This window comes from Eucalyptus grandis, chromosome 6 (assembly GCF_016545825.1).
Source record: "Eucalyptus grandis isolate ANBG69807.140 chromosome 6, ASM1654582v1, whole genome shotgun sequence".
In the NCBI taxonomy this organism is placed as follows: Eukaryota; Viridiplantae; Streptophyta; class Magnoliopsida; order Myrtales; family Myrtaceae; genus Eucalyptus; species Eucalyptus grandis.
The window spans coordinates 9192618-9206424 of NC_052617.1; the positions used below are offsets into that span (position 1 = coordinate 9192618).

Below are 13807 nucleotides of genomic sequence, written 5' to 3' on the forward strand. Positions count from 1 at the left end.
GTGTCCGTTGCTACCCGTCTCCTCCGTTCGCCGACGCCCACGACTCAGCGCCCGACGTCCTCTGCTCTAGCCGCGACTCGCGCAAGCCGAGCCCCCGCTCGCTGTCCCCGAGAAGCACCCGACGCCTTTGCGGCTCCGCCTTGACCGCCCGTTGCAGCAACCTGCACTGACCCTCTGCTCCGCCTGCAGCTGCACCACCGCCCAGTAGCCCGAGGCGCTGCTGTTGTTCTCCGCCAGACGACCCAACGCCGTTGCCTCCTGCTCGCCTGTCACCTCGTCTGAGTGCCGCTCGATTCGACGCACCCCTGCGCCGGAGCCCGACATCGCCGCCGCGCCTGCATCAGCCACGCCTTCGGCGGCTCACCACCGCGCGTCCGTTCTTCGCCAGCCCAGCCGGAGCCGCGCCACCGCGACACCAGCCGCCTCCGCTACCCGAGCGCTCTGCCGTCGCCGATCTGCAGCACCGGAGACCACACCGCCCCTGCTCGCCTCCGCCCAACGCTCAGCCGCCGCCGCGCTGCTGTCCCTGCCGCGACCCGACGCCACCAAAGCCTCCCCCGCCGCTGTTCACCGTCGCCCTGCTTCGCCGGAGTCCCTCGCCGATAGCTACCCTTGCTGCTCTCGCCGGAGTCCGTTGCCTGCGAATCCCCTTACCGGAGCAACCATCATCTTTACTTGGAAAAAAAAAAAAACACACACACACACATTAGGTAGTTTTTTCTTTTTAATTTAATTTATTTTATTTTACTTTATCCTGTTTTTTTTAGTATAATTAGTCTTTAATATATGATTTTTTTTTTTTTTGGTCACTCCTATTCTATATCTACTCTACACTCACTCTCAGACTTTTGTCCAGCCGAAACCCACTCTTGAAACTTACTCGTCCCTACCTCCATCCTCTCCTGAGAAATCATCTCCTGAGAATGTGGGGATTTGAACCCCTCACCTCCCCATTTCATGTTGGAAGGGTGGCCACTGGGGCGAATCCCAATGGTTCTTTAATATATGATTGGAATTTCCAACCTATCACCCGATTTGCAATCGTGCCTAGGTTTTTTTATTTCATCTATAAGCCTTTAGATGAAATAATTAATCAAATGGGAATAAAATTGATATTTTGATATTTAAGGATCAATTTATCGATTTTACTAGCGGAATTTAACCCTATGATTTGAATGATGTGTGATATTTTTGATGATTTTAGATGATCTGTTTTATCTTAATTGTTTTAATTATCTTGAAATATGTTTGAGTTAGAATATTGCGTGCTTTAGGGTCATTTGCATATTTAGACTAGACATTTTATTTATCATCAATTTTTGAAAATAAAAATAAAAATAAAAAACATGAATTTAGGATGTTAGATTTTTGTTTCATTAGCTTAAATTGCATGTTTAATTATTTGACTTTTTTCTCGAAATTAATTAAACAAAAACACAACAAAAAAATAATCATGCATATATCATGTAGATATAGGGCATATTTTGTACGTCACTGTATATTAGGGTAAAATTGCACTTAGTTTCATTCTAGATAATAGTTTTCTTAATTTATTATAAGTTTAGATATTAGATAAATTGCATTTTATGATTATTTGGGTTAAGATAATATTTTTGTTTAAATTAGGATTTGGCTTAACCTAATTCCCAATGCAATTTAAATAGAATCTTAATCTAGTTAAATAATTTTCACATTTTTCCTAATTCCGATTTTTCATGAAAAAATACAAAAAATGACTTAGGATAAATTAATTTTAATCCTTTAGGATGAATTGCATGTTTTTTTAAAAAAAAAAATGTCATTGCATCTTATTTAGAATTAGATTCATGAAATGCATGCCATAGTGATCATTGCTAGGTTCATTTAATTAAAAATTGCATGTCATTAGAATTAAGTCATTTAGTTAATATTGCATTGCATATTGCATGATTTTCATTAATTAAGTGAAAATAAAAAGAAAATTGCGTGTTAATTAAAAATCATATCTAGGGTTGTTGATGTGGATTTAATTTAACATTGCAGATGCTTTCGTTACTTTGAGGTAAGTTTTTGCAATTTATTAATGTTTATCTAGGTATTAAATTGGTGGATTGTGTATTCAAATGATCATTTCACATGTTAGGGAATTAGATTTAAAATCAATTTAAGCTACCTGCAAAAAACATTTTTTGAAAATTAAAAAGAAGTGGTACCGAAAGGGCATTAGAGAAATCTAGTGTAACCAAATCCCGGTGCCCATAGTCTCTGGTTCGTAGGAGTAAAGTGAAATAATTGACCCACCAAAAAATAGATTAGTGGCGACTCCTGATTAAAAAATCAATTGCATGTTAAGAATTTGAACATAAGTCGTGAATTAGTATGGGCTTGAGAGAGTCTGAGTTAAATCTAGGCTTAACAATCCATTAGCCTAATTTTAGATAGTGCACCCGAAAAATTAGGTCGCGACACATATAATCTATAGCTAGTTCTATATTTGATGTCGTTGCGATTTGCATGCATGTATAAGCAGATCAAAAAATAAAAGATAAAAAATCAGGTAATAATAACAATAATATATATGTTAATAAGGTCGGCTTTCGCGTGGGGATTGAAAGGGTATGCATGTACTGTCGGGCATTTGACTTATATATATGTCTATGTAATATATAGCAGAGAGATGTAACTTGCATTTCCTCTTCTTTTTTTTTTTTTTTTTTTCTCCTGATTAGTCTCTCTCGTTATTTACTTGTTGAATCTTTTGGAAGTTGGAATTATGTGATGCAATCTTGCCAAATTTTTCAGACAAGTTCAATGAGAAAAGGAGAGACAATGGCACTGAAGAACTGGCAAATGCAATTTCAACGCGAAAACTACTTTTGTTTGTGGTTTCCTTTTTGAGTTTTTGAGCATTTTATTTGTTATCAATAGTAAGTTAAAATAAAAAGATGTAACTTGATTTATTTCCTTTTTGTATGTACATTACGTTGGGAGAAGGTGGGAAGCTTGCTATTGTTATTTGGTTGTTACATAATTATTCTGTTTCGTGGCGGGAGATACGAATTCTTTTTTTTCTTTTTTCTTTTTTTTTGGACGGTGAATTTCAAGAAGTATTGCAAAGTGTAAAAGGCCTGTTGGCTGTTGGTCCACCATTAATATATTTATGAAATTATCCACTTTTTTTTTTTAAATAATTTGTAATATAGTAAATTTCTTTTAGTCACACTTCAAATTTGCTAAATCACATATGAATTTATCAACCAACCTAAATTAGTACCACTCACAATTTTTTTCCCGATTACATTATAGGCCGTATCTCTAATTGTTTTGCTAGTAACTCTCAATCAAGCTTCTTATTGACTTTTATTTGAGAAAGCGTTTACAAGTTTTAATTTGTATTCTTAGCAATGCTTTAAGTTTACTGACCCTTTTTAGAGATTATTAACCCTAATTAGAATAATTTATCAACTTTCCTCCAATTAAGTAACTTTTTAATTTGGGTCATCAACCTAGGAGTTGCTTACTAAATTTATTAATTCTTCTTTCATTATTATCAATCTCATGAACGGCATATTATAATTTGAGCCGATTCCGTCAATATTTAAGTTTCGAATGGAAGCTCTAAAGTTCTGCCTCTTTTTCCTTTTTTCTTCTCCACGCTCTCGGGTAACTCTCTCGGCTCGGGTGGGGACCCTCTCTCCTTTGGTCTCGCCCGAGGCAATCACTTACTTTTCTTTTTGTTCTTTTCTTCCTTTTTCTCTTTTGTTTTTCTTTTGTTTTGTTTTATGTTAGCTGGGCCCCACAAGAGGTGGACCCAGCCACCACTTATTGACGAGGGCTAGGACCATGGTGTAGGGCGAGATGGGGATCCAATTCTACGCTCCGCTGGAAGTGCTGCTTGGGAGGGAGTCACCGTCCAACAAATAAAGAAATCAAACATGCCTATCAAAATCTCCCTTCAAATACGTAACCATTTGAGACCACAAAAATATTAGATTTTTCTGACCAATTCAAAACCAGAACAAGGAAAATCCTAATAGGAAGAAACCTCTTTCAACTCCAAAAGGAAAAAAAAATAAAATCCAATTCACACTTTTGAGCAATGCGGGCCCGAGGTCGTTATGGTTGGTGGCGGGAGTTTCGTGGGCAACGCGATGATTGAAAGGAAGAAAGGATGATGAAGAAAATATATGCAATGTGCAAAAGGGACAAGAGACTAATCAGCGAGCCCCACTTAGACATGTGGCAAGTGCTGAATGGAGGCAGCGCGGACTTCCATCTTCCCTAAAATAATTTTCTTGGGGGGCGGGACTTCGTGGGCCATCAGGTTCCGATTACGTCAGCAATGACGTTTTTGACGCGGAGAAGATACTTACTGCTAACTACATGGTCAGAGAGAGCAACAAGGTGTCGTTCTTATTAGTAATCATTATTTTGTACCGCAGCCAGTATGACCAATCAAATATGCCAAGGCTGCCAAACGCGCTGCACTACGAGCGGCTTTTTAGAATAGCTGAATCTCACTAAATTAGTTCTCTGAATTTCGCATCATGTTGCATAGGAAATTATAAGGGTGCCCTAAGCAATGCTTCCTATTCCTAGGAACGAGAATGCAATGGATATTCAAGTATTGCAAAAGCAATTGAAGTAGATAATTTATGGTAGCAACTGATGCTTGTTATTCGACTTTTGTCCATGAAAGTCAACTTTTTAATTATCACAAAGAGCAAAAACAGATCATAATATGAAATATAAAAATAAAGGAAGTGATATTCCAGATTCTACACCACATTAATGAGCATACTATTATATTTTGTTTCTTTTAACTCTTTTGATTAGTTCTTCATCTTATTTGTAACTCTTTTACCTAGCACTTTTTTGTTTAGACTTTTTTTTTTTTTTTTTGCATATACATGACTAAAATAGCATCATAAGTAAATGTACTTTAAATGAATTTAAATAGCATAAAATATTATTTAATATTCCGACATACCTTAGTTTCTCTTATATTTTGTAGAAAAAAAGGGTGTGCGATACTAGGGTATAAACCTAGTAATTTAAGATTGCAAGATGCTTCCTCATTACCTAAGGATTGTTGCCATGCGAAATTAATTTCTTCGGAACTTTCGATAATTTATGAAAAAATGAAATTAAAAAAGAAGCCGTGAAGGATGAAGTAATTGAACCCCGCCCGCCATACTGTTTGCCTATATTAACAAATGTTTCGACGTTCATATGTAGGCATTAGCAAAATAGAAGTTGTAAGGTACGACAAAGGAAAACATGGGGGAGACCATAGTCCTCTATCCGTCGCCATTGAGGGGTCACATCGTCTCCATGCTCGAGCTTGGACGGCTTATTCGCCAACGCCACCCTCGCTTCTCCGTCATCGTCATCCTCTCCTCCTCTTCTGCCGCCGCCCCCACCCCAGTCGCCAACCCCTCTTCCATCACTGTCCTCCACCTTCCACCATCCTCCGCCACCACAGCCGAGGGCAATCAAACGCCCTTCGATTTGGCCCGCCGTGACACCTCCAACCTCCACCTCGCCCTCGCTGCCATCGCCGCTGCCGCGGACCTGCGAGCCCTTATCATCGATGTTTTCTCAGATGCCGCCTTCCCTGTGGCGGCCGCCCTTGGCGTCCCGACCTACTACTACTTCACCTCGGGTGCCGCTGCCCTCGCCGCCTTCCTCCACCTTCCAACCCTCCACGGGAGCACCACCAAGAGCTTCAAGGACCTTGGAGACGAGACCGTGAACATTCCTGGGTTGCCTCCAATCAAGGCCTCGGACATGCCGGGGGGCATGCTTGACCGAAGCTGGAGAATGTACGGCTACTTCTTGGATGCTTGCAGGAACATGATCTCGTCGTCCGGCATCATTGTTAACACGTGCGAGTCGCTTGAGAGTCGGATCATCAGAGTCATCAAAGAAGGATTGTGCGTGCCAGACCGGCCGACTCCGCCTATTTTTGCCGTTGGGCCTTTGGTTGAGTCAAAGGTTGACGGCGACGAGGGCGGTGGCGACAAGAGAGAAAAAAGGCACGAGTGCTTGAGTTGGCTCGACTCGCAACCGAGCCGAAGCGTCGTGTTCTTGTGTTTTGGCAGCGAGGGAAGGTTCTCCGCTGCGCAGCTGAAGGAGATGGCCTCCGGTAAGCTTTCGTTTCGCGCAAAAATTACTTCACGTACCGCTGCTTAATTCAAATTCAACTGTCCTGTTCATTAGGTTTGGAGAGAAGCGGGGTGAGATTCCTGTGGGTGGTGCGGCCTCCGCCGCGGGATGCGTCCGCAAAATCAACATCGGGGTCAAACGATGGCGACGACACGAGCATAGAGAAGTTCATGCCGGAGGGATTTCTGGAGAGGACAAGAGAGAGGGGGATGGTGGTGAAGTCGTGGGCACCGCAGATACAGGTGCTGAGCCACGGCTCGGTGGGCGGGTTCGTCACTCACTGCGGCTGGAACTCGACTATCGAAGCAGTGCACGCCGGTGTGCCAATGGTGGCCTGGCCTCTCTACGCGGAGCAGAAGGTGAACAGGGCGTTTCTCGTGGAGGACGCCGCCCTGGCGCTCCCACTGAGCATGTCGGACGAGGACGGGTTCGTGAGTGCGGACGAGTTAGCCAAGCGGGTCACCGAGCTGATGGTGGGCTCGGGAGAAGGAAAAGTGGTCAGAGAGCGGGTCTTGGCCGCAAGAGACGGCGTGGTGGAGGCCTTGAGCGACGGCGGATCCTCTCAGGTTTCATTGGCCGCGGTAGCGACACTATGGAAACGAGGCTGAGACCCTAGCGCACTCACTGTCAATCGATTAGCTGACCTCAATAGGGAGGTGTCACAACGACCAAATTAGAGTACTATGTCATAAGGATGAGCATCCGTCGAGGATTACCCATGGACCTGGATCAGCCTAATTCGGCTTATCTTGATCCGGTTTTTAGGGAAACTAGGGGGATCCATGGACCATGTATTGTGCGTATTGATTCTCAGTTTTGACATTTTAGAATTGATCCAACTCGAACCAATCTTTTATATATATTCTCTCTATTCTTCTTATGTGGTTCTACTAGGTAGATTAGGAAGTAAAAACCCATCCCTGATTTAATCAAAAAAATAATTAAAAAAACCCCTCTTCGCTCACCTCGCTACTCATCTCACGAACGCTGCTCAACTAATGAAATCGCTCACCTCTCTCAGCCCGCCTTACAAACACAGCTTGCTCACCTCTTAAATTTCACATAATTATTTTTTATGGTTTGTTGTTTATAGCAAATAAAGAACTATGCGGTGCAATCTTGCCAAGTTTTTTAGACAATTTCAATGAGGAAAAGATGAGACAATAGCACTAAAGAACTGGCAATTACAATCTCATGGCGAGAGCGGCTTTTGCTCGTGGTATCCCTTTTGAGTTTTAGAGTATTTATTTGGTATCACTAGTAAGTTGGAGAAAAAGATGTAATTTGATTTATTTCCTTTTTGTATTTACATTAAGTTGGGAGAAGATGGTGAGCTTGCTATTATTATTTAATTGTTACAGAACTTTCTTTTGTTTCGTGGCGGGAGATTGTGATTTTTTTTTTTTTTTTTTTGGAGTGCCGGTAAATTTCAAGAGGTATTGATGAGTGTAAAAAGCCTATTGGTGGACTATTAATATATTTATGAGATTATCAATTTTTTATAATTTTTAATTTAGTAATTTCTTTTCGTCACACTTCAAGTTTGCTAAATTTTATATGAAATTATCAACCAACCTAAATCAGTGCCACTCACCATTTTTTTTTTCTGATCACATTATCTCTAAATGTTTTGCTAGTTACTCTCAATCACGCTTCTTATTGACGTTAATTTGGTTCTCTTTTGACTTTTCTTATTGTTTACAAAATTTTATTGGATTAGTACCTTGAAAAACATTTATCTCAAACTAATTTTTTTACTATAAAAAATCTCAAACTAATACGCCTGTGACAAATTTACCCTAAAACAATTTTTTGACCATAAAAAATTTCAAACTGATACACTTGTAATAAATTTACTCTATATTAACTTTCGTCAAACTTTACCCTTAAATTTGCTAAATGGATGACACATGTTGACGTGGCAAGTCCATGTGAAAATCCATAGGGTTAATGTCACGAAAAATCCCAAATTTGTCACGAGCATATCGTTAAATTTATTATGAGAGTACTATTAAATTATCACAGAAGTATTGTTAAATTTGTCACAGATGTACCGATTTAAGATTTTTTTATGATATTTACCATATGGATTTCCAGGTTGACTTGCCACATCACTACACTACGTCACCATGTGTCATCTAAGTAAGCAAATTTAATGTTTAAATTTGACGGAAGTTAACAAAAGGTAAATTTGTCATAAGTATACAAATTTGAGGTTTTTGATGGTCAAAAAGTTAGTTTTGGGAAAATTTATCATAGATCTATTAATTTCGGGTTTTTAGTGGTCAAAAAATTAGTTTTTGATAAATTTATTACCAATGTACCAGTTTGAGGTTTTTTGTCATCAAAAAATTAGTTGAGAATAAATTTATCATAAGTCTACAAATTTAGGAATTTTTAGAATATTAACCCATTTTTATTTGTGTTTCTACAAATTTAGGATTTTTCAGAATATTAACCCATTTTTATTTCTGTTTGTAGCGATTCTTGAAGTCTATTGACCCTTTTAAGAGATTATTAACCTTGATTAGAATAATTTATCATCTTTTCTCCAATCAAGTTACTTTTTAATTTGGGTTATCAACTTATATCTAAGTTGCTTACTAAATTTATTAATTCTCCATCAATTATTATCAATTTTATTTGCTTTTCGTTAATTACATACCAAATTTACCGACTCCAATGACGTCGACAACCACAATGGTGTGAAAAAATACTAGCTAGGTCTATCTTACTGTTTGGGCACTAGGACACGCCATTTAGCTTTGGCCATGTATCTAGGTTAGGTTCACTGGCTAGTCTCTTTTGATGTTAAAAATGCCTTCCTACATGGAACATTACATGAGACAATGTATATGGAACAACCACCAGGTTTTATACATCCTAAAAAATCTCAATATGTGTGTCTCCTTAAGAAATCCTTATAGAGTCTTCGACAAGCACCACGTGCTTGGTTTGATAAGTTTAGCAATTTTCTTCTTGAAAATGGCTTCTTTTGCAGCATAACTGATCATTCACTTTTTGTGTTTCATAATGGGTCAGATACAGTAATTTTGCTGCTCTATGTATATGATATTGTGCTAACTGGCAGCTTAGATCAATTGCTATCTAAACAGATCAAGTCTCTAAGTCTTCAATTCCACATGAAAGATCTTGGATACCTTCATTATTTCTTAGGAATTGAAGCCAAACGTACATCCTAAGATCTGTTTCTTTGTCACACAAAGTATGCTCTTGATCTTCTTACTTGAGCTAACATGAAAGAGTGTAAACCTATTTCAACTCCTTTGTCTCTGAGATCAGCCATCATGGCAACTGATGGCATTCCCTTGACCAATCCACTTGAGTATAGAAGTCTAGTTGGTGGTCTTCAATACCTCACCATAACTCGACAGTTCTTGCCTATGCAACAAATCTCTTATGTTAGAAAATGTAGCAGCCAACACTTGGAGATTTTCATAAGCTAAAAAGGGTTCTTCGCTATGTTAAAGGAACTGTTAATCTTGGTATTTTCATCCATTCTAACAGATCTATGAACCTATATGGATTTTCTTATTTTGATTGAGCTGGATGTAATGCTACCAGGCGATCAACTACTAGTTTCTGCACATATCTTGGCTCTAACCTCATTTCTTGGTCAGCAAAGAGACAACCTACCATGTCTCGTTCATCAACAAAAGTTGAGTACTGAGGTCTTGCATCAATTACGGCTAATCTTATATGGATCAGCTTTGTTCTCTGTGACATTGGAATATGTCTGTCTGGACAAACAATTCTGTTTTGTGACAATAAGTCTGCTATTTCTCTTACTATAATCCTATTATACATGCTCTCACTAAACATATTGAAGTGGATTTTCATTTTGTTCGAGAGAAAGTGTCCTTAGGGTCCCTAGTTGTTCGATATGTTCATACTACTCATCAGCTTGCTGATATCTTTACTAAATCTTTATCCCATTTAGCACACTCTACTCTTTGCACCAAATTGGGTCTGGGTTATATACCCCTTCCCAATTTGCGGGGGATGTTAAAGATCATGAAACGAAGCTTGTGGAAGTAAAGTCTACACAAGTAAACTCAGCAAATGTTGCTGTTTTATCAAAGAGAAAATGAGGAATATGCTGCTAGTATGCTACTACAAGAAAGAGTAGTAAGTCGACAGTTGTATTAGCGACAAGTGCACATGGAGTCGATGGAGGTTCAACTAAGAAGAACAGAGTCGACAAAGTCAGAAGCCCAACTTAGAGCTCAATTCAGAGCTCCACGTGTTCGAATACAAATGGAGCTTTATTTTTATTTTATTTTATTATTTTTTTTTTTTTTGGTGACTTAGAAACCCCGTACAACCGGCAGCGGGCGAGTAAACTTGGGGGGACACGTAAGCGGGAGAACCCACCGCCCCCGGTGTCCACTTAAGACCCCAAGCAACCGTGAGGGAATTCAAACTCCTCCCCTTCGTGAGGGGGAGAGAGCCCAAACCATCGCGGCCACCCAGGCGATGATAATACAAATGGAGCTTTATTAATAAAGAACCGTTATTCTGTTTTACAATACTGACAGAATAAGCAACAGTTTATTTTTTCTGTTAATTCTGTTTCTTCCTTCTTGGTTTCTTTAGATCATGTAGTATAAAAGAGAGAAGAAGGGGAATATGTGGATTGAGCTCTCGGATGAACATTTTCTCCAACTGTTCATTGGATACAGAATACAGAGGATCAGAAACACTTTCATTTCATCGTTGTTGTTCATTCCATTTTTCTTCACATGGGGGACGTGACTGGAGGACCATTTCTCGAGACACATTTCTTTGGAGGCGGGGGCTTCAATGCCTTGTATGCCCATCCAAGAACACCTACCACCACTACCACCGCAATAGGCCCCAACATCGCTGGAAACAAAAGGAGTGGCCATTGGGTAATCTTCCAGCTTAGAAAGAGATAATGTTAATATGCCCTAGAAGCCACAGACATATATGCATATATCAACAGCCTAGAGTATGACAGCAACCAGCATTCTCCACCAGGATCAAGATGATGTTTCAATCCTAATTAAAATGATAAATCCTCTGATAATTGTATAATCACTTCTTTATCTTTCCTCTTCCATTTATTAATATATTTGGCCACGGCAAATTAGACATTCAATCAAGCTCAGTCAGTAATCATCAACAATCGTTAAGAAAACTCGTCACAAAACGACTCAGATGAGCAAAACAAGACTCGCAGAATGCCTGTGAAAATCTCATCCTGGGATTGTAACCAATTAAAAAAGTAAAGGCAACATAACGTAGCTTGTGATACATAGTAAAGATGGTCGGAGAGCTTTATGTTAATCATATTGAAGCATCCTTCATGCATTTATGTCGATCCGATTCACTTAAATCAACAATCGACTGCCATAAATCGGACTCAAACTCTACGTTTCACTCTTTAAAATTCCAGAAGCAGCCATCCACTTAGGACCTGCTAACCAATTACTCAAAAAAACCTTCTTCTTCTTCTTTTTTTCTTTTTTTCCATCTTCTGATAAATCAACGCGTTTCCCGCAGGTGTACACAGTTGAGTTAGAAGTAGAGCTCAATCAGCTTAAAGAAGAGAACGAGAAGCTCAAAAGGATTGTGGTAAAAAAAAAAAATCGTTTTATCTCAAAACTGCCACTGCGCTCACTTCACTGCATAATCTGACTATCCTCTACTTCTTGCCGTTTTGGGCAGGCGGAGAGCGAGCAGAAACGCAGAAAGGAGGTAAAATTTAGTCTGAACATTCATCTACAAGCATGATCTCGCCTCAATTCAGACCCGACTGCTGCACGTGTCGTGTGAACTTTTTGAGCGCTAACGTTGTATCCATGACAGATGATGATGAAATGGAAACTGCCAACCAAGGCGGAGAAGGCAGCTGAGAAGTTCAAGTTGATGGGGAGGACGGCGAGCAATGCGTGGTGAAGGAGACGCCATGTTCGAAGCACACCGAGTTCACAGTTCTTGTTATATATATTTATATATACAGTACATATAATCTGATGGCTAGTTCTATATATGATGTCGTTGCAATTTGCATGCATGCATAAGCAGATCAAAAAATAAAAAATAAAAAATCAGGTAATAATAACAATAATATGTATGTTAATAAGGTCGGCTTTTGCGTGGGGATTGAAAGGGTATGCATGTACTGTCGGGCATTTGACTTATATATATGTACATGTCTATGTAATTTATAGCAGACAGATGTAACTTGCATTTCCTTTTTTTCTTTCTGGGGCCCTTCTGATTAGTCTCTCTCGTTATTTACTTGTTGAATCTTTTGGAAGCTGGAACTATGTGATGCAATCTTGCCAAATTTTTCAGACAATTTCAATGAGAAAAGGAGAGACAATGGCACTGAAGAACCGCCAAATGCAATTTCAACGGGAAAGCTACTTTTGTTTTTGGTTTCCTTTTTGAGCTTCTGAGTATTTTATTTGTTATCAATAGTAAGTTAAAATAAAAAGATGTAACTTGATTTATTTCCTTTTTGTATGTACATTACGTTGGGAGAAGGTGGGAAGCTTGCTATTATTATTTGGTTGTTACAGAATTATTCTGTTTCGTGGCGGGAGATACGAATTATTATTTTTTTCTTTTTTTGGACGGTGAATTTCAAGAAGTATTGCAAAGTGTAAAAGGCCTTTTGGTCCACCATTAATATGTTTATGAAATTATCCACTTTTTTTATAATTTGTAATTTAGTAATTTCTTTTAGTCACACTTCAAATTTGCTAAATCACATATGAAAATATCAACCAACCTAAATTAGTACCACTCACCATTTTTTTCCCGATTACATTATCTCTAATTGTTTTGCTAGTAACTCTCAATCAAGCTTCTTATTGACTTTTATTTGAGAAAATCGTTTACAAATTTTAATTTGCATTCTTAGCAATGCTTTAAGTTTACTGACCCTTTTTAGAGATTATTAACCCTAATTAGAATAATTTATCAACTTTCCTCCAATTAAGTAACTTTTTAATTTGGGTCATCAACCTAGGAGTTGCTTACTAAATATATTAATTCTTCTTTCATTATTATCAATTTTTTTTTGGTAACTACGTGCCAAATTTATTGACTTCGATAACGTCAGCAAACACAATAGGGCAAAAAAAAAAAAAAAAATTAGGTGGATTTTTATCTTATTACGAGGGCGGTAGAACATTCCATTTTGTCTTCGCCATATGTTTAGGCAGGGCTCATTTGTTAGTCTCTTAGTCTCTTTCTCCTACAACTTGCACCACCCACAACAGACCCCACGACTTCTTTGTTTGCATTCTAGTCATAGTTGCTTATCTTAGTCATTTTAGACAGCTCGGCAAGCACTAGCCATTATATAGGTGTGTGTAGAGGGTCTCTCAGTTAAGCCATCTAGTGTGCGTGTCATAAAGAGCCGGTATAAAGAGAGACAAGCTTACCCCACTGCATATCGTTGACGCCTTTGACTTCCTAGACCATCTCTCTCTCATTCTCGAGCTCTGCGATTGCTACACCCTCTTCGGCTCATCACCAATCACACTCTCTCAGAGCCTGAGGCTTGCCATGTCGTCAAACGGGTGCATTACCATCGTCCATTGTGATGTGAAGCCCGAAAACATCTTGATCAACTGATGGAACAACCCAGGTAACAATTCAT

General features: G+C 39.1%; 1 protein-coding gene across 1 annotated transcript; it reads left to right on the plus strand.

Annotated features, from left to right (window-relative positions):
* The first annotated feature begins 5206 nt into the window (after positions 1-5206).
* LOC104433983 (anthocyanidin 5,3-O-glucosyltransferase) lies at positions 5207-7007 on the plus strand. The gene is made up of 2 exons (XM_010046915.3): positions 5207-6127; positions 6202-7007. The coding sequence occupies exons 1-2, from the start codon at positions 5260-5262 to the stop codon at positions 6753-6755; spliced, it is 1422 nt and encodes a 473-aa protein (XP_010045217.1). The 5' UTR covers positions 5207-5259; the 3' UTR covers positions 6756-7007.
* Positions 7008-13807: the final 6800 nt, after the last annotated feature.